This window comes from Microtus pennsylvanicus, chromosome 1, assembly GCF_037038515.1.
Source record: "Microtus pennsylvanicus isolate mMicPen1 chromosome 1, mMicPen1.hap1, whole genome shotgun sequence".
Taxonomy (NCBI): Eukaryota; Metazoa; Chordata; class Mammalia; order Rodentia; family Cricetidae; genus Microtus; species Microtus pennsylvanicus.
The window spans coordinates 175,196,398-175,221,658 of NC_134579.1; the positions used below are offsets into that span (position 1 = coordinate 175,196,398).

General features: G+C 42.0%; 1 protein-coding gene across 1 annotated transcript in view; it reads right to left on the reverse strand.

Annotated features, from left to right (window-relative positions):
* Nucleotides 1-592: 592 nt before the first annotated feature.
* Nucleotides 593-25,261, reverse strand: part of Ros1 (ROS proto-oncogene 1, receptor tyrosine kinase) — a 117,644-nt gene continuing 92,975 nt past the window's right edge. Inside the window, exons 37-44 of the mRNA XM_075959247.1 lie at nucleotides 24,252-24,414; nucleotides 21,483-21,547; nucleotides 20,447-20,576; nucleotides 13,420-13,517; nucleotides 12,653-12,853; nucleotides 11,548-11,682; nucleotides 6,001-6,164; nucleotides 593-984 (exon numbers count right to left, since the gene is read on the reverse strand). Of these exons, the coding sequence (XP_075815362.1) occupies nucleotides 674-984; nucleotides 6,001-6,164; nucleotides 11,548-11,682; nucleotides 12,653-12,853; nucleotides 13,420-13,517; nucleotides 20,447-20,576; nucleotides 21,483-21,547; nucleotides 24,252-24,414 (1,267 nt within the window). The 3' untranslated portion in view covers nucleotides 593-673. The remainder of the gene's footprint in view (nucleotides 985-6,000; nucleotides 6,165-11,547; nucleotides 11,683-12,652; nucleotides 12,854-13,419; nucleotides 13,518-20,446; nucleotides 20,577-21,482; nucleotides 21,548-24,251; nucleotides 24,415-25,261) is intronic.

Sequence of the window (25,261 nt, forward strand, 5' to 3'; positions counted from 1 at the left end):
AAATTTTTTTTAAATCACAAGATTACTTTTATGCCACCGAAGGGTCACAAAATGCTCAGCTTTGAGATTTAGAGGTTTCCACGGTCCTGTTTTCACTACACCTAAAGCTGCTCTTCTGAGTTTCCAAAACTAAAGAATATTTTACAGTGGTGATTAAAGAGATTATGTCAGTGGAATGACAGCCTGCGAGATGATTTCTCGTGGCTCGGGTGGCCCCCTCCTGTACGTGTTTCTCATCATCTCCTGCATCCTCTTTAAGGTCATCCGCAGGACAGTGGTTAGCAGACTCCCACCCACGCAGCCCCCATTCAGGTTCTTGAATGGACCTATTCCTGTCACTAACCATTTGACAGTGATGTTTGTACTGCATCCCAGACAGGGAAGCAGGCAGTACTTTAAAGGGAAGGGCTGCCCAGGAGACGGACCATGGTATTTTCTTCCCAGACTTCAAGAATTTTTCTGGGATTTCCAAAGACAGGAAGGTTCCTCTCATAACCCACTAAAGATTGGGCCACTGGTAAAGGAAATGCTATGAATGAAACCAAACGGCTCTTGGAACCAAGATCAGAATTCAGAAACATCGCTGTATCCATTCAGAGCCATAGACTACCGCCACACATTTATTCCTTTCTGCGAGTGTCTGTCTCAGGGCTGTTTCTCTTATGGGATGCTGTTAATCAGACACGTCTCTTTGTCCAGTGTGAGTGAGACGGGCATAGTTCAAGCCTCCAGACCTGCCAGGAGGGCAGGAAGCCACTTGCGGTTCTTGGCCGAAATCTTTGTCTGCATCTAGTTGCTCCTCATCTTGCTTCAGACCACAGGACCCAGATTCCTTCAGGCCTAGAGGACTCTCAGAATTGTCTTTACCTTGGCTACATTTTGTGGCGAGTACCATATAGCTTAATCCTTCTTGGTTCTTGGTTTCCATCAATGCAACTGGCATCGTGTCATCTGAATTCGAAGCAACCATTTTATCATCTTCACCTGTGAACAAATATGGAAGTTATGGCAGTATCCATCTCACACCTAATGTTTGTAATGATAATACAAAGGGACAACTTCAACTTTATATTGTTGCTTAACAAACTTTGAGGAGGACAGCTAAATGCTAGAAAGACAAAAGTAAATAGGACCAGCTTCCTGTCCTTCAATCTATGGCATTCTAGAAAAAAAAAGCAGACATGTCACTGTAAGTGGTTTGTCCAATTACGTAAAGGACTGGATAAAATACCACGACACCCCAGAAGTGAGACTCAACTGAAACGTGTACAACAGCTCACCGGCCTTATGATAAAAGTTCGGATCCCCAGGAAGCTCCTTGTCTACAATAGCCTTTGACCTTTTCACCGGACTTAACCCTACAGTTTCCTACCTACCTTTAAAAGCTTAGTCCTTTATATTTGGTGATTGACCTACTTGCTTTCAAACTCTATGCTCCTTTTCTCCTTTTGTAAGATGTGCTCCTGCTATGTAGACCAGATGAGCCAAGAACTGAAAGTGATCCTCCTGCATCAGCCTCACACGTGCTGGGATTCCAAATTGTATACCACCACGCCAGGTTACTGGCTGCTTGTTAAGATAAGAGATAGACAGTCTGCCAGAGGTAAGGCATGCACTGCTTAACCGTAACACAGAGTCATTGCTCTCCAGGGTTCACACTCTGAAGGAAGGAGACGGGCAGTTAACCGATAGGCCCAACCGCAGGTGACAGCAGTGACTGTGAAGAGCAATGGGCAGAGCAAAGGCCTAGAGCAGCGGTTTTCGACCTTCCTAGTGTTGTAACCCTTTATACAGCTCCTCATGCTGTGTTGACCCCCCCCAGCCATGAAACTCTCCGCATTGCTGCTTCCTAACTAATGTTGCTACTGTTATAAATTGCAATGGAAACATGTGGTATGCAGAGGGTTGTTCAACCTTCCCCAGGGGTCACAGGTTGAGGACAGCTGGCCTCGAGAGCCCCAGCATGGAAAGGAGCTGCCATTTTAAATAGTATTCACAAAGTATCCCTGAATGAGGTAAAAATCAGATTAAACAAGGGAACTTTCCGTGCGTCTCTTTCATCTTGTTTAGTGTTTTCTTGTTGTACACAGCAAAGGTGGTTGAGCCTAGGGTGTCAATCATGCTACCCAAGTCGTCCACACTGAACTACATCCCCGGCCTCCCGTAAGGGTTACCGTGAGTTTCCCAGGCAAACTTGAACTCTCAGCCCTTCTGCCTCAGCCCCCCAAGCGTGGGGGTTACAGGACTGTGCCACTAGGCCTGCCTCCTCCTTTCGCCCTCTGTAGGCTCAGCTGTGTGGTTACTCTAAGGGCACTGCCAGAGAGAGGAACGAGGCTTCCAAGGCAGGAGTATGCTAGATGAAACAGCAGCAGGGGGCCAACACAGCTGGTCATCTTCTGCAGTGCAGGCAAGGGAAAGATGCACACCTGGCCAAGTCGAGACGCCAGGTTGGAGGAGGAGGATGCCATGAAGTATACTAACAACATGGTTATTGTTCATGTTGACACTTACAGAGTCCTTATTATGCACTGAGCAACACTAAGTGATAGTCATGTGTTAACTTATTTTTGCCAATTCATTAGGCACAGCTATTGTCTACATTTAACAGGTCAGGGAGATGAGGCATGAAGAAACTCAATAATGTGCTCAAAGTCACACAGCTAGAATGAGCTTGTGTCCTGATGTGTCTCTCTGCATCTCCATGCAGTGTGAGAAGCAGTGAAGACAGTAATCCTTGAGAGGGATGTCAAGTTTGGCTGGTACCTACAGGCTGAATACCCAGAGACAACCCAATTTCTACTAACTGTGGCTATCACCAATTGTACTACAGACACTGAAAGCTTGCTGTTTATAATAATAGCAATAGAAAAATCAATGAATAGAGGAAATAAGATCCTTAACATTAAGTTGTTCAGTGGCCCCAACGGACTAAAAAGCAACTGCTCTTCATTAAGATGGTTTTCAGAGGCTTGGGGAAACCACACAACAACTCCTATGGGTCACACCTTTCAGCTCTTGCTAGCTGCTTCACTGACATCCACTTAATCCATCCAATAGTATATTGGAACACTTCCACCAAGCAGAAGTTTAATTATCTTTGTTTTGTTGATAGTGAGGGCAAAAATGATCATTTATATGAAGCAGATAAATTTCTTTTTGCAAATTATGCTTCTGTGTGCCTAAGAAAAACCATTAACCAACTTTGTTGGTTCAGAGTGCTGGCAGCAATATTTAGTAACTTGACCCTGGCAAGCTTTTAGCAATTAATACATCTTGTTGCATAAAGAGCTCGGGAGAAGTGGTGGTGATGGGAGAACGTGTTTTGATACTTTTGTTTAAAAAGTATTCACTATAAAATCTACAGATCAGAGCTAAGATGGATATTCTGAACAAAAGTGGTAGGCACTCGGCAACTTCTTTAGAGGGGAAATATTAAAATAAAGACTTCCGAGTAAGACAGGGCATTTAGAGGCGAGACATTCGCCGGCTGACTGGCTATGTTTAGAACAGCACAGGGGCATTGAGATTTCTTTCCTGTAGAACTCTCTGGGCTGGTGAGGTGATGTTTACACAAGCGTGGGGATGAAGTCACTGGGATATTTTTACTAGGTGCCCAGATATGTTACTAATATCTCTCTCTCTCTCTCTCTCTCTCTCTCTCTCTCTCTCTCTCCCTCCCTCCTTCCCTCCCTCCCTCCCTCCCTACCCCCCTCTTTCCTCATCCTTCTCTCTCCTTCCCTCTGTCCTTCCCTCCCTCCTCCCCTTCTACCTGCTCCCCCTTCTGACCTCCTTCTCCCCCCATTAGGTCAGTAGGACCAGAGGATAGGCATTATTGCTATTATTGCTGTAATCATATGTTGCTTCATTTAAAGATGGAAGAAGCTCTTCCAATGATTTTCTTGACTTATTATATATCTTCTACATTGACAACAAAGATGGACACTTCAATGCCATGTTAAATATGCTCATCAGTCTACAAAGCAGAAAACTATTATTTAATACATTTCTCTTGTACTTAAAAAATTACATTCAGCCAGGTGGTGGTGGCACACGCCTTTATGCCCAACACTCGGGAGACAGAGGCAGGCAGATCCTTGTGAGTTCGAGACCAACCCGGTTTACAGAGCGAGTTTCAGGACAGGCACCAAAGCTACAGAGAAACCCTGTCTCAAAAAGAAAAAAAAAAAGAATTACATTCAGGTCTTCAGGTTTGCCTTCCAAAAACTGCTCAAGGATTTACACTTTTGCAAATATGCAAAGCCCACTCTTCACTCTGTTTCTTCTCTCTCCCCTGCCTGTCTTCTTCACAGCCTTAAAATCACAGCTTTAGTGGCTCCCGTATTTCTTTCCCTTCCTTAACTTCAAAGAGAAGAATGCTGGTTCTCTTTCACTACAGTTAGACTTCTGTCAGCCCAGATTAGTCTCTGCATCATCATCGTTTATTTCCGGTTAAAGTTCTCTATCCCATCATACTGAATGAGCGTGTCCACCTCTCTGATTTTATTAATAACGATACTTGTTTCTTTTTGTTTCTTTGGACAAAGTCTTACTGTGTATCCCTAGTTTTCCTGGAATTCCCTACATAGAACCAGCTTGCCTTGAGTTTGTGATCATCTATGCCTCTGCCTACTAAGTCCTGGGATGGTAGGTATGTGCCACAACATTGGACTTTATTGCTAGTATTTATGATTCCCATTCTCTCTGCCAATACTTAGCATCTAAATCTATTTAGTATAACTGGACCAAAATGGTGCATCATTTCTAGAAAGCAGTCAAGGATAAGTTCTTTTGTTCGGCCTGGTTGTATAGCCTGTTAGTTGTAGTGTAATCCAGAAAGTATTGAAGCTGCCTTGATGTCAGCGTCATTTGCTACCTCCCTCAGCCTCTAATGAACCATTCATAGGTCTATGAAAACCTTTGGTAGAGCCTCAGGAAGAACTAACCTCTCAGGTCCATTGGGGCAGCCTCTGTGGTTTTTATAAAACACTCTTAAACACTGGAAAGGAATGATCCTATGAGCAAAAACCTGAATTTTTCAAACACAATGCAAGTAGAGCTCAATAGAAATTAAAAATAAATAACAATTGTAATCTTATCACTCTCAAGATAAGGCAAGAGGATCGTTTGTAATTCAAAGCCATCCTCAGTTACACAGGAGTGTGAGGACAGCTTGGGCTACGTAAGGCCCTATCTCAAAGTTAAAAGAAGAATTAAATAAACAATAAAATACAGGTCAACAATAAGATGCCCGTACTCTTCTGGAAGGCTGGCTATTTCTGTAACATTCACCCACTCCTTCCTTCACTGGCTACTCGCTGTTCCTTGGGTTTCTATGACAACACTCCATTGCGGTTTTCTTCTTCCTTTTCTGTCTTCTATCCATGCCCACCAACTTGTTATGCCAGTCCCTCATATTCATGCATACCAAACTACATATTTCAGCAAGACATACGAAAATGAAAGATATCCATCAAAGTAATTAGAATGCATAGTAATTGGCAGGGAGGAAAGGAAGTAGAGCCAGAGAGGAATATGGAGACAAACGGACTAAACAAATACACGAAATAACGGAGAAGCCCTGCAGAGGCCAATGATGATAATGTACCATAAACAGAGAGTCTCTAATTATCTAAAGTAAACTCTGCACTTGGAATACAACTGATGAAAGGCAGGGAGACCATGAATGGACTGGAGGGAGAGAGCCTAGCATGCAGGGAGGCCATGAATGGACTGGAGGGAGACAGCCAACATCAGGGAGGCCATGAACATGCTGAAGGGAAACAGCCTATCACGCACACCTTTTTGGCTACCTTAGATATGCATGATCTTCTTAAAATTTTAATATACAATACAAGGCATTTCAAAGAGGCTCACAACAAACAGGGTAATAATAGTGTCCACATATTATTATTCTTACCTACCCTACGGTGCTTTCTGTGTGCATTCCATTGTGATCTCGTTCAGTCACACTGGGGAAAAATTCTGAAGAATCAAGCTTACCTTCAAAGCCTTTATTGATGACTCCACTGGCATGTGCTTCTTCTCCACACTGAGAAGTATTATTTAAGGAAAAATTTCTGAATAACTGAAGCTGGTCTTGAATGTTATGGAAAGTCGGTCTTTGGTCAGGTTCTTGAGCCCAGCACTGGGACATTAAATTCCACCTGGACATGTGGGTAAAGATGGGAAAGGACATGATGCCAGGATGTCGTTACTAATATTCCAGGGAAGGACATGTTAGAGAGCCTGAGTTCTTTCCATTTCCCCATGTTTAATGCAAATGAACAGAGTGAAGAATTGTTTGTAAGAGTGGCTACAATACCCAGGACATTTCTTTTGAAAAGTTGACATTATCTCAGTACTGATAACTCAAGCTGAGAGATAAGTAAATGGATGATTGGAAATGTCTACTTAGCACATCAAGCAACTAACACCTTTAAAAACGATTAAAGAAGCAAAGATCACTTTTTTAAACTTCACAGATAGACATAACAGAGACATCCAATGGCAGAATGAGAGGTGGAAACCATATTTGAGTCTGGGGCTGTTCCTTATACACTGCCACGATTAAATCAGACCCTCTCAGTTCCCCAGACATTTGTAATAGGTTGGCTGAATTGCCTTTTTCTGAATGACTGCCGAAGAAAAGTCTGTAGCACTTGTAGCAGCATACATACATTGACTCATTATTAGACACTTATTTTACACCAGCAGAACATTAGGGGCTGGGGTTGCAGCGGTGTGGCTCCTGTCTTCATAGATGACATGGATAGCCAACGAAAAAGAGTGACATTTTATCACGCTGCAACTCAAATGAACAGGGAGGAAAAGGGTAACTCTCCAAATATTGTCTATTCTTAGATCTTTTTTCAGAGTTCCCACCTAAAAGAAGACAATTACTTCTTTTAAGACAGTGAGGTATATGATCTGCTTCAATCCATCATTTTAAACCATCTTTTTAAGTAATGGTCACATTTCTCTATAATAATACAGTTTGTCCTAGGTCTGGGCTATTCCCACTGCAAACAGTATCAGTGTATCTGGAAAGAAAGAGGCGCATTGCTGTGCAGTGGCACCATGAGGGATTCCCCCTAATCTTCAGGGTCAAACTGGAATTCAATCCAGAGTGACAGGCCTCATCCACCCTGTTTACAACCGCAACTAACAAGGAACCAAAGGACTCTAGCTAGCTCTATTACTTCCATTATTGGTTTTCTAACTGGCAAACTTTCTGGGTTTTTTTTTTTTTTGGGAATTTCATTTATGAGTATCATGTATCCACTATTTCCATCCTTTCCCCAGCTCCTTCCATGCTGCCCACTCCCTCTCAACAATTTTATAACCTTTTCTTTTGAAATTATTTTTGAGACAGGTGTAGTGTATCCCAGCACTTGGGAGGCAGAGGCAGGCAGATCTCTGTGAGTTCCAGGACAGCCAGGACTACGTAGAGACCCTATCTTAAAAATTATTATCATGGTTACACATGTGCATGCATGCACATGTACACACACACACATACACACACAGCTACTGGGTTCATTCAGCATTGCTCATGTGTACATGTGTTTAGAGCTGATCACTTGAGACTGGAGAACTCATCTCTGAAAAAAAAAATTTCTCTCCCCCTCTCTCAGCAGTCATTGATTGTCTGAGCTCTTTATCTAGTGATAGGACCTTAGAAACTTCCCCAGTCTGTGTTCACAAATCATCTGTTTGTGTTGCATTGGGCAGGCCCTGTTCAGACAACCGTCTTGTTAAGAGACCATGGGCACAGCTTCCCTGCCATGTCTAGAAGACACTATCTATAATTAACTACCTGCTTTTTTTCTTTGCAGACCTATGAAGCAGATTAGGAACGAACAAAGGAAGGGATTAGAAGACACACTAGTCATTGGAGCAGGGCGTGTTCCAAAGTCAGGGAATGCACTAGAAGGGGGAAAAGCATGTGCAAAGTCCTGCTTGTCGCAGTACGCAGAGACAGTGGCCGCCGAAGCAGAGAGGGGCCACATAAAACTGCGACAGCTAAAAGACTAGAGCCCCGCATAGCAATAAACTGGCAATGGGATGAAATGAAGAGGCTTTTAAGAATTTAATACTCCTAAGAAAGCTTTACTTAGGTCTTTCAAGTAAATTAACAATTACGGCTGTGGCTCAGGGGGTGGCTTCTTACCAACGCTCATGTCAGTGTTTAGGACTGTACATTACACACCTCGAATACCCAGGCCTAGATGCATCTTCTGTTTCACGGGTTCATTTAAATTTGTGGGGATGCTTGTTTTAATTCTAGGAAAGTATTCACTATACTTGGAGTAATTCATTTGGCTAAGAACTGGGCTTCAAATCCCTTCACTCACTATGTGGCCCTTTGATCTTCTTTCCGTCTTTGGCTTTGTTTTGCCCCCCCCCCCTTTTTTTTTTTTCTAAAAAAGCATGAGACTCATTAGCTGTGTTCGGTATTACTGTTCATGCATATTAAAGTCCTTGGATTCACGAAGCCATTGAAGTTCGACAGAGGAAAATGTCACAGCATCTTCTACTTTTAAGCGGTCAAGTGTCTGTATTTAAATAATACACCTAAAACACAAACTTCAAAAATCCCTCCTTTCATTGTGTCCAATCCCAGAGAGACTTAGAATCGAGCTGAACATTTTTAAGAGCAAAACGATATGTTATGATTCCTCAGCCTGCCATTGGTGTCCCCTACATTTGAGGGTCTCTCCAGTAAGGCTGTCACGGTGATGTGTCCATCACGGGGAGGGGAGGAGCGGGGGAGAGCGGGGAACGCGGTGGGGGGGGGTGCGGTGCAGGCAGCAGAAAGCTCTTACGTGCAGCAGCTTTCCCTTTGATCCTGTTTTTTCACAGGTGTGGTGGTCGGTCACAGTAAAAGCTAGAGAGAACACTGTTAGCCTTTGCTTTCCATCCCCCCCCCAGCCCATCCCTCACACCCCCGCCCCCTCCACCTTACACCTGAGCCTTCGAACAGATCCCTGGAATGCTCTGAACGCCACATTCCAGCCATAGCTGAGGAAAGCAGGCATCCCGAGCTCCCCCGACCCAGAAAGCAAGCAGTATTTAGGTGGTGGGCGGAGGTGCAACGTGGCTCAGCTCAGACTCTCAGCCTCTAAGCTGGGCCTGTGATCTCAGAGACGCGCTTCAAATAAAACTTAGTTGCCATAGACTCCAAGGAGAGTAGTTAATCTTTATCGTGACAGCTTAAGGCCATGGCCAGATTGAATGGCATGAGAGCTCCACTTCCCGGTACACCTCGTTTCCATGGCGGCTGTTAACTCTAGCCAGGGCTCTGCAGAGTCCTGCAGCTACAAGTATTGCTCGCCTTTTTATGATGCTCAAACGAACTTCAAAACCATCAGTGGACAGTCTCGGTTTCAAAGAAGGATATTTTTATAAAAAGCAGGTACTCGGTGATACTGCAGGGGGGTATTTATTTTTTGTGCTGTTATTTTGTTTTGTTTGTTTCTTTTGCTAATATGTTATGGTTGCTGACTTTGTATTTTTGCGAGGGTTTGTGTGAGTCTTTGCATCTGTGCTTTCCTCTGGATCTCTCTTTTTCTGTTCATTTGCGTCATACTATTTGGTTTTGTTTGTTTTTGTCTTATTTTATTACTACAGTTTTTAGATGCCCATTTGTTTCTTATGAGAGAAACCAAGAAGGGATGTGGACCTGGGTGGGTGAGGAGGTAGGGATGATCTGGGAGGAGTTAGGGGAGGGAGAACCTTAACCAGAGTATATCACATGAAAAAAAAAATCTATTTTCAGTTACAAAAAGGAAAACAATAAGGTCAATAATGTATTCAACCGAGAAGTTAACTTAAGATAAAAGTACACAAAATGTTATCCTTTCTCCACTCCTCATAAGAACATTCTAGTGCTTCCTTCCTCCTTGAGTATCTAGCACCTTTGAGGAGAGCAAAGCCTGAGACGCTTATGCTTTCTGTTTCATGGCACATCTGTTTATACTCCTCGCCATCGTCCCAAAGCAAAACATGGGAACAGAGTAAGACTGTATAATTCAACCATCCATCCCTTAAAGCCCATCCAAAACTACTGCGTGATTCTGATGACTCGTGGTGCCTACCTGGTGGAAAAGAATAACATAAAAGTTCTACCCTGGTGGAAATAAATAACATAAAAGACAAAAAAAAAAAAACAAAGAAAAAAACAAACTAGAAGGAACTTATGAGTGCTTGAGAGGTCAGTTTTTCAGCTGTGGAGTTAACATTTATTTGACGTTTAGACATCCTAGTTCCTCCCTCAAGCACTAAATAAAACGTTTCGTATAAATTCTTTAAGCTAAAGAATTTCCCTGTCTCCCCACAAAAGGCTCATGAATCGGTTTGAAGGTGCCACTATCAAATGTGACCACGTGTGTATTCACCTAAAAGGTTTAAAGGCTGAATCAGAAACGTGTGGTGATTTATATCTTCTGGCCAGAAGATTGAAATAATGCAGAAACATTCACCAGTGCAACGTCCAACCAAGGTGCCCAACTCTTAATCATTCTTTGGCTCAAGGCTAAATAGTCCTGGAAATAACACGGCACTGTCAAGGCAGTGCAACTGTGGTGTGCGTTTGCATACTGCTAATTCCTTCTGCATTTGTCTGGACCACACAGTTTAGCACTTTATTACATGCTGGCTGGCCATCTCACTGCCGCCTCTAACATCTCATTCGGAGTACATTCCAAGATGCGCAAGAGCTGTGGCCCTGATGTAGAGACATCTGTACACATGATGTTTGGCTTGGCAGCGTATGCAATGTTTATACTTGCTGGTTATTTGTTGTTGTTGTTGTTGTTGTTGTTGTTGTTTTTACAATCTTTTATGTAAAACACCTCTTGGACAAAGTTCCAAGATGATATTTCTGTTGACAATGTCCACGGGAAGTGAATTTGTATTCACCATAACTGAATGTTTTTTCTTCTTTAATTGAGCTCAAATCACTCAAATCACAGTTGAAGGTAACTATTAAAACTCAATAGTAGGCAGAATCGATTGAACCAAGTCACTCAGTAATTTTGTATTAACTGTATAAACAAATAAATTGGTAAATCAGTATAATTTTAGTAATAGTAAAATCTCATTGGTCAGTATATGCTATATCAAAAAGACAATCTAACTTTTAACTAATATATTTCTATTTAATAGAATATTTTAAGGCACAGATCAAGATGATAGTATCCAAATAAAGATTCTCAAAGTAAAATGAAGCACAAAGAGAGAGAGAGAGAGAGAGAGAGAGAGAGAGAGAGAGAGAAATCTTATATTTATGTATTTGTATTTACTATGACTACAAAAATATTATACTCGCCAAATTTTTCTATTGAAACAAAATACGACATGCAGACATAAGAACAAAGCCATGCTGTATTAAGTAAATTAAATCCCTGCCTTAGTTTATATTTTATGTGGGATGTACAAATATATAAATCCCAGGTTTTCTTTTAACAGGCCATGCCCGTGAGCCCTAAGACTGCGTGTGCACGTGTTTCTGTTTTGGGGGTGCTTATGCTAACATGATTAACTTACAGATCATCAGGACAATTTCTTGGTGGCTCCAGTCTCCCTCCTTCTTGCACATAGTTTAAAACATCAAGGTTGGAATGCGCTGGATAAGGTTGATGACCAAGAGTTAAAATCTCCCAAACCAGAATTCCAAAAGACCTAGGATGTTAAGGGGTTCTCTTTAATTATATTTATTATAAACATCAGGTTTACAGTAGCTTCTCCAGCATCACGATTCCTGGGGCTACAGGGCCTACTTTGTGATTGGCATTACTGGCCTTATAAAAAGCAAATAAGAGACTTAAAAGGAGGTTGGTATTAAGAAAAAGTAGAACAAGACACTGTGGATGAGCCACATTTCAAAGATGGTAGACAGGCTTAGTGTGGGGCACACACAGGAGACCCAGGCATACATGCCGGCACATGCACAAGCACGCATGTACACAGAGACAGAAGCACACCAGAACACATACAGACACATGTGGAGGTGAACAAGAAAGCTTATCACCATTTCCTCCCTCTGCCCTGAATCTGAAGAGGATAAAATGATGGCAAACATAGAGAAAAAAAGTCATGAATAAAAATGGATTGCTTAGGGCAAAGTTTCTTCTCCTATATGATTTTTTTCTCACTGAAAAAAATTTGTAAATTTTTAGTACCTCTAATCAAAAGTTAGGAATAGAGAGCAAAACTCAAATATCAAGGGACCCAATGTCTACATTTTTCTTAATCCATGACTTCAAATATATCTATAAACTACAGATGAAGCATTCCCTGTAGAGAGTACCAGGGCACTTTCCTGAACATTACTGATAAGTACAATTTCTGCTAGTCACAAGCAGACACACCTTTGGCGTATAGCAAAATGCTTTAAGTAAATGCATCTATTTCATGTAAAATTTTTAAATAAATGATAAAAAGTTATTGAGAGAGATATATAAGGAACTTGAGAGAAATAATAGTTCTCCTTGACTAGCAGCCTCAGGGGAATCATTAATCTCCCTGTACACACATCATACACACCAAGGTGGGGGAGAGAATAAACAAAATAATTTGTAAAAGAGCAGAATCATACATTCTGATATTTGACACTTTTGCCCCCATTTTTCTGTGGTTCTGTGTAGCTCACCATACATCAGACTGAGAAGTGAAAATTCCATCCATCAAGTTTTCTGGAGCCATCCACCGAACAGGAAGCAGGCCTTCCCCTCTCTTTCTGTAATAATCGTTTTTATAGATTTCCCTTGCCAGTCCAAAGTCGCCAATCTTGACTACTCGAGGGCTGGTGTAGTCTTTCACAGATACAAGGCAATTCCGAGCTGCCAGATCCCTATGGGAGAAGTTACATTTGATAAACAGCATTCTGGACGTCACACAAGTAATGCCAGGAGGTCTGAGAAGAAGGGAGACGTCTGATGACTAAAGCTGATTGACAAGTGGACAGGATCGAGAATTACTTAGAGACAGATCTCTGAGTGTGTCTGTAAGGAAATTTCCATATTTGGTTGCTGAAGTGTGAGAAACTTACCCTAACTGTGGACAACTAAGGTGTAGGGTCTCACATTAAATGAAAAGGAGAAACCGGGCTCAACACCAGTGTTCATCTCCCTCTGCTTTCTGAGCACAGACTCAACATGATTGGCTGCCTCACATTCCCGCTGCCATGGCAACCCCACCATGGTGCACTGTTTCCTCAAACTATAAGCAAAATAAACCCTTCCTGTCTTCTCTAAGTTTCATTTGTTGAGCATTTTGTAAGCAATGAGAAAAGTAACTAATACAGAGACTTTTTGCAGTAATGCTGGTCCTTTGAAGGAATGAAACTGTTTAAATCTCTAGAGTGAGCTACCCAAAAGTCACGATTGTCATAGCCTTGTATCTACAATATCATAGTACCTGTGAATGAAGTGCATTTGCTCCAAGTAGACACAGCCTTTAGAAATATCTACACACACTTCTACAAGGTCAACCAAGGTGAGTAGAGGGCCATGAAACTGGAAGAGATGAAGGAAACATTATCAGTACTTTCCCACTTGGCAGGAAATACATACACATTACACATATGCATGGATATCTATGAATATACATGTCTATATGAATGTATACTCTTGTATAAGATGTTCTAAAGAAATTTTTTTACGGTTTTAAGAACCCAAGAGGAAAACAAACAGCTACGTAACATGGAAGCAAACTGTATTTATAAATTTGAAATTTAGCTCTGCTATCAATTATGTGAAGTTGCTCATTAATTAAGCAATTTTCTTGCATGTGAAATGGGAATATTGTGACAAACTTTTCAAGATTCAAAATAAGACATATATACAATATTGTCAACATACAATAAGCACTTAATAAACAAATGGCATCTGATCACACAGTGGTAGCAATAGTCTATTGAAAATAATCTATGCTAGCTAGATTAATGATTGGTTCAATGACTTTGATTACATTAATCAGGACAATGGGCCTGTTCCATATAGGACCTCCCACCCTGTAAATTATTAGCAAAACTATCTTTCCAGATTACCTTTTTCATCTAAAAAGAGCCAGCAGAAATATAGATGAGGTTATACTTTTTGAAAGAAATTCTAGTGAGGGGAAAAAAGCCAGTCAAAATTTTTATTAGTAGCATATGGAGAAAATTCAAAGTTCCTGCCTGGAGGCGGCAGTCATACATTGAGCCTTTCCATATCCCTGCAATTACCTTGGTCCAGGCCTTTATCATCCCTAATCTGATGTATTCAAAGACTCCCCCGTGTGTCCAGCCTCTTGTCTTTTCATTAGCTCCTTTGTTGTGCCTAACTTCCTGTAGAACCCATTATCAGATGCTGGGCACAGCCTCATGGCAGCCCCAGGCTGCACCAGGCTCTCTATCTGCCCATTCATTTCCCCTTTGCTTCTCCTCTCAGAAGCTGGACTTCAGTTTCTCTGAACTATCTGTCCTTCCTTAGATCTGCTCTGTGTTTTCTAACCCTCGGCTAAATTTTCCCTGCTGTTACCTCACTAGAATAGACCCTTATTCTCGATATCGTCCACACCCTTCACATGCATCTCAAAGGACTCCCGAACTCAAACAACCTTACAGTTTGTCAGTGACTCATGCAGAGGTGCTGCCACGTGCTGTCCTGCTGCTTTGCTCGGGACATAAAAGTGGAGGTCGTCTTCATATTCTGGGACAGAACACCACCAAGGTGCCATGTAAGACTACCTATCTCTGATTGACCGGGCTCTGGCCTGCTGTTCTAAAGTAATCTTTATTAGGATTATAAGAACTCATGAGAAAAAATATACAAATACAAATAGTGATATACCACTATATCTGTAGATTTGAAATATAGTTCTACTGTTAATTCTTTGACTTTGCTTAAGTAGGCAATTTTCTTATATATAAAATGAACATTGTATGACTGACCTTTCAAGATCAAAAATAAGGTGTGTAACATTGCTTATATATAACAAGCACTTAATCATATCCCTTCCAAATCTGGCTTAGGTCCACCAGATACCTATGTCATGGCCTATGTCTGAATCCTGCAGGCATTCCTGACTGGCTAGTTAGCTGCTGTGTGAACAGAACTCTGTTTTGCTATAGGCAAACCCCACTTTACTTGTAAGCACTTTATGATTCTCTTAAACCTCATACTGGTGATTATTACCCTGTTCTCTTCTGATAAGATATCCATGATACACCTGCCCACCTGCCTGCCTGAATCCCCAACCATGCCTTTTATCCATTGTAAAAGTTGGGACACCCCACCATCCCATATTTGGCCTCCTTAACTTTAGATGTTGCCATTACCTGCCACTTGTTTTGTCTTTTTTTTTTAATTTATTTATTTATTAAGGATTTCTGCCTCCTCCCCGCAACCGCCTCCCATTTCCCTCCCCCTCCCCCGATCAAGTCCCCCTCCCTCATCTGCTCGAAGAGCAATCAGGGTTCCCTGTCTTGATAAACTCTTGTCATATTAAAACTTTACCAAGGTCTATCCCTGCAAGTGTTAATCATTCAATGAAAAAGTAGTTGTTCATCCTTAGCTATCAGGGAAATTTAAATCAAAAGGACTCTGAGATACCATTTTATACCTGTCAGAATGGCTAAGCTCAAAAATGCTAATGACAGCCTATGTTGGAGAAGACATAGAGTAAGGAGAACACCCCTCTGCTGCTGGTGGGAGCACAAACTTGTACAGCCACTTTGGAAATCAGTATGGCAGTTTCTCAGAAAACTGGGACTCAATCAATCTACCTCAAGACCCACCTATACCAATCTTGAGCATACATCCAAAGGATGCTCAATCATATCACAAGGGAATTTGCTCAACTATGTTCATACCAGCATTATTAATAATAGCCAGAAACTGAAAACAACCTAGATGTCCCTCAACCAAAGAATCAATAAAGAAAATGTGGTACATTTACACAATGGAAAATTGCTAAGCTGTACAAAATAACATCATGAAATTTGCAGGCAGATGCATGGAACTAGAAAAAAATCATCCTGAGTGAGGTAACCCAGACCCAAAAAGACATACAAGCCATGTACTCACTCATAAGTGGTTATCTGATGTGAAGTAAAGAATAACCAGGCTACAACCCACAGTCCCAGAGAAGCTAGATAACAAGGAGAACCCTAAGAGGGACACATGGATTTTGCTGGGAAGGGGAAATAGATGAGATTTCCTGGGCAAACTGGGGATGGGGGTGGAGAGGAGAAGATGGGGGTATGAAAACATGAGAAATTGGGTTGGTCAAGTTGGGGATGGTATGGAGAGGGAGAGTAATGAAAGAGATATCTTGATAGAGGGGGTCATTTTAGGGTTTGGGAGAAACCTGGTGTTAGGGAAACTCCCAGGAATCCACAGGATGACCCCAGCTAAGACTCCTAGCAATCATGAAGAGGGTACCTGAACTGGAATTCTCCTGTAATCAGATTGATGACTACCCTAATTGTGATCACAGAACCTTCATCCAGTAACTGATGGAAGCAGATGCAGCCATCCACAACCAAGCTCTAGGACAAGCACCTGGAGTCCAGCTGAAGAGAGGGAGGAGGGATTGTACAAGCCTGGGAAGGGGAGGTCAAGATCATGACTGGGGAACCCACAGAGACAGCTGACCTGAGCTCATGGAAGCTCATGGACTTTGGACCAACAGCTAGTGCACCTACATAGGACCTACCTAAGTCCTCTGCGTGTGAGTGACAGTTGTGTAGCTTGGTCTGTTTTTGGTACCATTAGCAGTGGGATCAGGACCTGTCCCTGGCGCATGAGCTGACTTTTTAAAAACCTATTCCCCATGCTGGGATGGCTTGCCCAAACTTGATGCTGGGGAAGGAGCTTGGTCCTGCCTCAACTTAACACATACTTTGTTGACTCCCTAGGGAGGCCTGTCCCTTTCTGAATAGAGATGGAGGAGGAGTGGATGGGAGCGGGGAGTAAAAGGGAGGTGAATGAGGGAACAGAAAGAGAGGAGGGAAGGCAAACTGCGGTTGGTATGTAAAATAAATGGAAAAAATAAGGGAAGAAATGAAAAAGATAGTTGTTAATGTTACATCACCTGCCTTGATTTTGTCCAAAACACACATTTACTTTGATATGATTTGTTTGTGATTTTCTACATTAATAAGATCCTAGGCTACCAAATTTTTTTTTTAAAAAAAGCAAAGACAAACTTAGAAAACGCTCGATTCAATGCCGCTGCTTCTATCATGATGTCTTTGAATACTCGTGTGTGGAGGTGACTGGTCACGAGGAAACCAGCACAAATGACAGAGTGACGGTAGTATTGTCATGTGGGACAGAGCACCCAACAGTGTCTTGTCTTCCATGGTGAGAGTAAGATATGCCCTGGAAGACATTCTGCTCAGTCAGAAAAAAAAAAGGTGGGGAAGAATTGCAGGACCCCTGAAAACCGGCGTTACAACTGATCACTGTGACATACCCCTCTAACCTCAGCCCTCAGGAGCCCCTGAAAAACATATAAGTCGCATCACACAAACTGAGCACGTTACACTTATGTGTTTAGGAATATATACATATACATAAATTATGTATATGCATGCAACAGCAATGAAAAAAAGAGACCATGAATTTGAAAGAGAGAAGGAAGAGATATATGAAAATTTTTATGTGGAGAAATGGGAAGGGAAAAATGTTATTGATTATATTATAATCTCAAAAATGAAAAGAAACAATTAAAAACAAATATGGGGCAAATGAAGAGATCAGTGGATAATAAATGCAGGTAGAAAAATGTTGTCCCAAAAAGTTAAAGACACAAAAAAGCAAACCTTTACCCCAAGTGCATGCTTTCCTGAGTCAGAAAAGAGCGGTCACATGATGGGTGGTAAAGAGCTCAGTATGGGCAAGAGAGAAGCGAGACACCAAGATGAACAGGAAGAATGTCTGAGATTGACAAACGTATGGCTAGCCTGGATCAAGCACCTGCATGGGCTCCTGGGAGGATGGGCCCAAGAAACAAGTGCTCAGATGCCTTTCTAGGAAGGGCACAATTCTGTCAGAGAGTAAATAGAAAAAGTAGATGGAGATGAAGGCAAAAGACAGTGCTTATGAATATTCCAAGATCGGAAAAAAATAAAATAAATGCCGCAGTCACAAGACTTGGCTGACTCAGCTGCACGTCAGGATGAGAAGTCATGCAAATGAAAATCTGTATGCTAGTAAGAACGGAAATGTGGTCCCCACGAGAGAGTGCTACAAGCTCTCCTGTGTGTGATGTGGGAACAGTGGGGCAGGGATGTGGGGAAGTCCTTGTTAAAGTTTCTTCTACTTTAGGAAGTGAATAGATGTCCCTTCAAGAAGAAGTCAGTGCGCCTCAGTATAAGCAGAGTATTTGAGACACCGGGTAAACACCAAAAGACATGAAGACGTGGAGTGTGTGTGAGATAGCACACAGCCTCCTGGTTCTCATGCTACCCACCTTGCTGTAGGCTTTGTTCAACCTCACACTGCTTAGTTCAATTAGGAAAAAAAAAGTGTTTTAAATCTATGAGCGCTTTGCCTCTTGTCTTCTCACCAGAGGTATAAAGCAGGATCCTGCAGGAAGATCACTTCCTGGTTCTGCCCAACATGCTAGAGTATTTCCAGGATCTGCCCTGTGCCAGGCACTGGGAACGGAAGGATGGATCAACCGGAACCACACTGGGAAGGCTGAACTATAGAGCAGGGGTTTTAGGAGTATCTAGGTGAGGGGAGCAAACAGGACACTGAGTAGATGGAATGAGCAAGGATGCATGAAGCCAAAAGTTTTGCTTCAGCCAAAATGTTGTGATGCCAAAGGAGAGTACCAAGGAAGCAAGGCCTCTAAATCAACAGGTGGATGCACATATGAAGTCACAGAGACCGAGACTGCAGTCAGAGGACCTGCAAGAGTCTGCACCAGATGGAGGTCCTAGAGTTGAAAGGGAAAGTAGACATCTGCCCCCATCCCTAATGGAGATGCTATCTCCAACTCGAACCACTGGAACATAAAAGTTTACTCTTCTTCAAGGGAGTCTCACTGGAAAGACAAACTACTCTAGGCTCCATGCCCAGCAGTAGATGGCCAACAGAAAACAGGGTCAACAGCATCTTTGAAGGTTCCTTGTCTTATAATGTCATCTCAGCACTTTAATTTATATGTTTTTCCTCTCTTTTACTCTACAGATCATTTGCTTATAGAGTGTGTTGGTGTGTGGGCCGCTGCATCTATATCTGGTTCTTATGCCTCTTTGGACTCTTTTTCCTCCTGTTTGTTTTGTCCAATTCTGACCTGTCAGTTTTTGTTTTATGTTATTTCATTTTAATTTTATCCCTTAGGAGTCTCTTTGTTTTCTAATGAGAGACAGAAAGGGGGTAGATTTGAATGAGGGGGAAGGTGGGAAGGAACTTGGAAAACATAAGGAGGAAAAACCATGATTAGGACATATTATATGCCAAAAAAAAATCTACTTTCAATAGAAGAGAAAAAATGAACAAATTTTTTAAAATCCAAATAGCTCTGTCATCCTGAAGAATAGCTCAGCCTACCAAGATCAAGGTCAGCAGATCCATCCAATTGGAAAATTTAGTATACATCAAGATTTGAAATAAAATCTGGAATGGACAGAGTAGATGAAGTTGAGAGATATGTGTTTCTATTTCCCCACAAACTTCATGGAGGGGGGTGTGCTTTTGTTTATAAGAGTACTAAAACAAGGCTCAATTCTCATTCAGTACTAAAACAAGGCTCAAATATTAGCTCAGGGTTCCAATTACCCTAATCCAAGATGAAGAAAAGATGTACTTTCTTTCATACCACCTGCAGAGCTTCTCCCACCAGCCAAAGCTACTGCACACTAAACTTGAAGAAAACCAACAAGAAAGTCTAGCACACTGCTTTAGAGACTGTTGACCTGAGTTAGTGGAGGCTCACTGACTCTGAACTGACAGCTGGGGACCTGCATAGGACCGAACTAGGCCCTCGGAATGTGGGTGATAGTTCTGGGCCTTGGGCAGTCTGTGGGGGCACTGGCAATTATCCCCAGTGCATGAACTAGCTTTTCAGAGCCGTTCCCTACAGTGGGATACCTTGCTCAGCCTCAATACCGGGAGAAAGGGGATTGGATCTGCCTTAACTTGATATGACAGACTTTGTAGACTCTTCATGGGGAGGCCTTATCCTTTCTGAAGAGTAGATGGGGAGTTGGGTGGGAGGGAGATTGAGGTGGGAGAAGCGGGAGGAGGGGAAGAAGGGAGAACTGTGGTTGGTATGTAAAATGAAAAGAAAACTTTTAAATTAAAAAGAAAATGAGTGAGAGGGAGGAAGGAAGAAACAAAGAAAGGCAGGCAGGCAGGCAGGAAGGAAGGAAGGAAGGAAGGAAGGAAGGAAGGAAGGAAGGAAGGAAGGAAGGAAGGAAGGCACTGTGGCACAGGCCACCACCTACCGTAGTCCCCCGGGCTTTCCGCAGATAGCTTAAAAGGTCTCCTCCTTCCATCAATTCCAGAATGATGTACTGGGGCTCACTCAGCAGACAGACTCCCAGCTGCTTCAGAATGTTGGGGTGATTAAATTTGCTGAGAGGTGAAAAGTCACAAACTGGATGACACGATCCTTACAACAGTCCCAAGCAGTTCACCCAAAGTGTCCTTTCGAAGCCCTCGCAGACTCCCTCTAACAAGCGAGAGCTTCCCTTGCCTGACTCCCCTTCTGTATGCTTGCCTTAAAGATGGACCGTGGCAACCTCTAGTGGCCAGAGCATCTGTGAAGACTAGAAGGAGTTTTAGAAGAAATAATGTTTCTTTCTCATTATGGGGGTTTTATGATTAGGAAAGAAAGCAATTTTGACTAATAGTCTTCTTCAAAAGATGTTTAGAAGCATGTCTGTGTCATCGCAGTTATGACAAATATCCTCTCCCTCTTAGGGACACAACCCAGTTCTTCAGGCTTGGGCCTCATTGGTTTGTGAAGACCCTAGAGTGAGAAAGCCCCAGCCTAGTTAGAGGACCCAGCTTGACTCCCCAGGAGTCTCTGCCTCCCGCTTCTCCTTAAGACGTCCTTGAGCACTTCTCATGAGTGCTGCAGGCTGAAACCTTCCCGACAAGTTTTCTGGGCAAGAGATATTCTTGCTAACACCAGAACTCATAAAGAAACATTCCTCCTTGGTCTACTTGACCCATTATCCCTCAGTAAGAATAGGTACATTTTAAAAGCAAAAGAACCTCAGAATTTGCATGCAAAACACAGTCCAAATTAAAGATAAGAGATGGGAGGATCTTTTGCCTGGGAACTACCTACCCAGGCTCTGAAGACTGGCTTCTAGAAAATACTTAATGAGTAAAGATTTATTTCCTTTTAAAGTCTTTGTTCATGTTTATTTTCAGAATGATCTGGTCATTGGATGTTAAAAATCCGACACAGAGAAACGAAAGCTTTGTATCCACACTAGTAAGAGAAATTTACTGCATTAACTACGCCAGTACCTCATCAGGTGCGCCTCCTTCAAGAACTCGATCTTCTCCTGGTCTGTTGAACCCTTCTTCAAGGTCTGTGAGAAACAAAGGTGAGCCAGAAATCAGACACTGGGAGCCCAGTGAATAGTGGAGACAACATTCTGTTGATTGTTTTGTCTGTTTTGTTGCATTAGCCGCTCTGATATCAGGAACTAAATCACAGATATAGCATTGCATATAATCTGTAAATCCCCTGTTGGTGCTGTGTGTGGTCTCTAAAACTTCTGTAACTGCTTCTGTTCAATCAAGTATTTCTCAGTCCGGGTTTTGTGGGAGCCTAGTCTGTTTGGATGCTCACCTTCCTAGAGCTGGTTGGAGGACAGAGGACCGTGGATTTCCAACAGGGCAGGGAACCCTGACTGCTCTTAGGACTGGAGAGCAAGGGGGAGGGTAGGTGAGAGTGGGAGAGAAATGGGAGGAGGGGAGGAGGTGGAAATTTTTAATAAATAAATAAAATAGATTTATCACAAAAAAAAATAATTTCTCAGTCCGCTAGATAAAAGATTGAGAAACAAATATTTAAAGTCCCAATAAAATATAAAATATTTTTTATTTTATGTTTTCAATTAATTTATTGTTTATTTTGTGTATATGGCTCTTTGCCCATATATATGTTGGTACATCACGTGTGTACAGTGCCTGTGGCAGCCAGAAGAGAGTATCAGATCTCCTGGGCCAAGAGTTCTAGATGGATGTGAGAGGCATATGAGTTCTGGGAATCTGAACTGGATATCCTAGAAGAGCAGCCAACACTCTTAAAGGGTTACCCCTCTTTCCATATATAGAAGAATTTAACACTAATTTGGGCATTCAATGGGTCGGCATCTTTTCAGATTTTCTTGTCAACTTTCCCACTTTACTTGCAATCGCACCCTGGTTCATTTTTTGGAGGCTTGTAGTTCTTTACTAGTCAATAGATGTAAATGAATCACGAAAAGCTAGTCTAACACTCTCCATGAGTCTCATGTTTTAGCTCCAGCTAACAAAACATAAGAGAAAAACTGGTGAGATGGAGATATTTTTAGGAAAATTTCCCCTTCCTAAACCATGTATGTAGACCATTCTACCTCATCGCCCTGGTCTGAGTGATGCCTTCCTAATTCTTGGCACTCACATTGGTATTATGGGGTAGCAAGGAAGAATAAAGTAGAAAGGATTTCAGAAATGGCATAAGTACACCCGGCCAGCAGTCATCTCAGCACGTGAGAAAATAAATAAATACGAGTTTAATGGGTCCAGACTAGAGAAACTTACAGGACTTTTCAACTCTATCATTTGGAAATGGAAAGAATTTTAGCAACATAGATTGGCCATCCTTAGAGCAAAAGTCTCCATAAAGTAGTGACCAAGATATTATTTAATTATATGAGATTGCTCAGTCTTCTATCAGAGAGAAATGTTACCAGAACGTAAGATCATATGTTGTATTTCTCTAAAATGCATCAACTACACAATGGCAAGCATAGCTTATAGGCAGATGCAGTCTGTCTTCTATACCTATAAAGGCTCTATATTCTATCTCCTGTGTCTATATGAGTCTCTGTGTCCTATCACCCGTGTCTATATGAGTCTCTGTGTTCAGTCACCCATGTCTATACAGCATAGAGTCTGAAATCAGCCTCCATCCTCCTAAATGGTGGGAATATTGGTAGAGAGTAGAATTTCATGACATAGAATATTCAGACGTCGGTGTTTGTAAGTAAAGTTTAGTGGAAATCCTTGTTTGTTTAGAGGTTACTAAAGTTCTGTGAGCTTCAGGGGCAGAATTCAAGAGTTAAAGCAGAAAGCACATGCGCAGTAAGTTTGAGAATGTATGCTAAGTGCTAATCTGGATCCTGAGGGATTTACTGTACAATTCTAGTGTACGTAAAGTATATTGTTATTGTTGTTTTGAGACAGTATCTCTCGTAGCTCATATTGGCCTCTGTCTCTGTGTGAAGCCAAGCATGACGGTGAACATAATTCTCCTACTTCTTCCTGCAGTATTGGGAATACAGGCACGCACATCACACCTTTTTTTGCTACAGTGCTGGAATCAAGTCAGGGCTTTTGAAGTACTAGACAAGGGCTCTCCAAATCAAGCTATTATCTCAAACCTCCTCTTAGAGTACTTTCAATGGGAAATAAATCTCTGTTAGGTCTTACCTAATTAATAGCTTTAATAGTAACATAAGCTCTGGATATATTCTTTTTTAAAATTCTGCTGAAAATGGGGGAAATGATGGGTGGCTTTTGTAGCTAGTAACAGACTTTCACATTCTGCCATTCTTAAAATTTAACTTACTTTTCAAATGTTTATTTATTTTATTTTTTGTGTTTTGCCTGCATATGTGTGAGTATGACATGTGTGCCTGTTGCCATTAGAGGTCAGAAGAGGTTGTTGGGATCTCTTGGTACTAGAGTTACGAATAGTTATGCTTGTGAACCACCATGTGGGTGCTGGGAGCCAAACCCAGGTCCTTTTCAAGAACAACAAGCATTCCTAAGCACTGAGCCAACTCACCAGTCCCAAATTTATCTTATGTGTAGTTGACGTACTATTTGTACATCATTTTGCTATGCAACATGATGTCTGGGGTTATATATCCATTGGATAATGGTCAAACCCAGTGTATTAGCATATTCATCGCCTTAAACTCTTATCGTTTCTTTATTAGTAAACAGACTGAGATTCTGCTTTGAGACATGCAGCGCATCATGTTACTGAACTGCCTGGCAGAGCACCGAGATGCACATTACCTTCACGGCCACTTTGATTTCGCCACTTCCCACTCCTAGGATGTCCACGGCTGTGCCTTCATACACCTCTCCAAAAGCTCCGCTCCCCAGCAAAAGGCGCAGGCTCAGCTTCTCCCGAGGGAAGGCAGGAAGATTTTCAATCTCTTCTTGGGTTGGAAGAGTACTGTAAAATAACAATATGTCTGTTCTCCCTAAGAACCTTGTATGCTCCCTAAGGTGTATACATTTGTATTTGAAAGAAATCGAGCTATCTCAGCACTTGGCAGCACTGTACATTCTAATTTGGTAATGAGAAATTTTGTGCTCCTATAACCTTCCTATTCTATCAGTTTTTACACAAAGTCTGTCACTTTACTTCTGAACACCATAGTTTCTATGTGAAAATGAAAGTGAAAGCTTCCCCGAGGCTTCTACTGCAGCAGCTTCGATCAAAATGAGGAGTTATGAAATTCTCTGGGTTGCAGATCTGTGTAAAACCTGCTGCAGAGGGGCTGGAGAGATGGTTCAGTGGTTAAGAGCACTGCCTGCTCTTCCAAAGGTCCTGAGTTCAATTCCTGGCAACCACATGGTGGCTCACAACCATCTGTAATAAGGTCTGGTGCCCTCTTCTGGCCTGGAGACATACAGACAAAATATTGTGTACATAATGAATAAATAAATAAATATTTTTTTAAAAAAAAACCTGCTGCAGATGAAGAAAATAGCACCAGAAGCAGCTGGTCCCTGGAGCTGTCCCTTCGCCTAGCTCACCTCCCTGCTTCCATGACAAAGAAGACTGACTCTGACCAAAAGGCCAGCTCATCTGCCCCCGCGTGGCCTCCCAAAGGCCAGTCCTCACCTTGGGATATTATGGCATTGCTACTTAATCTACATTAAGTGCACTTTGAGTTTTGTTTTGTTCTGTTTGCAAGAATATTTTTTAAAAGATGATTTATTTATTTTTATTTTATGTGCATTAATTGGTACTTTGCTTGCGTGTTTGTCTCTCTGTGAGTGAGTGAGGGTGTTAG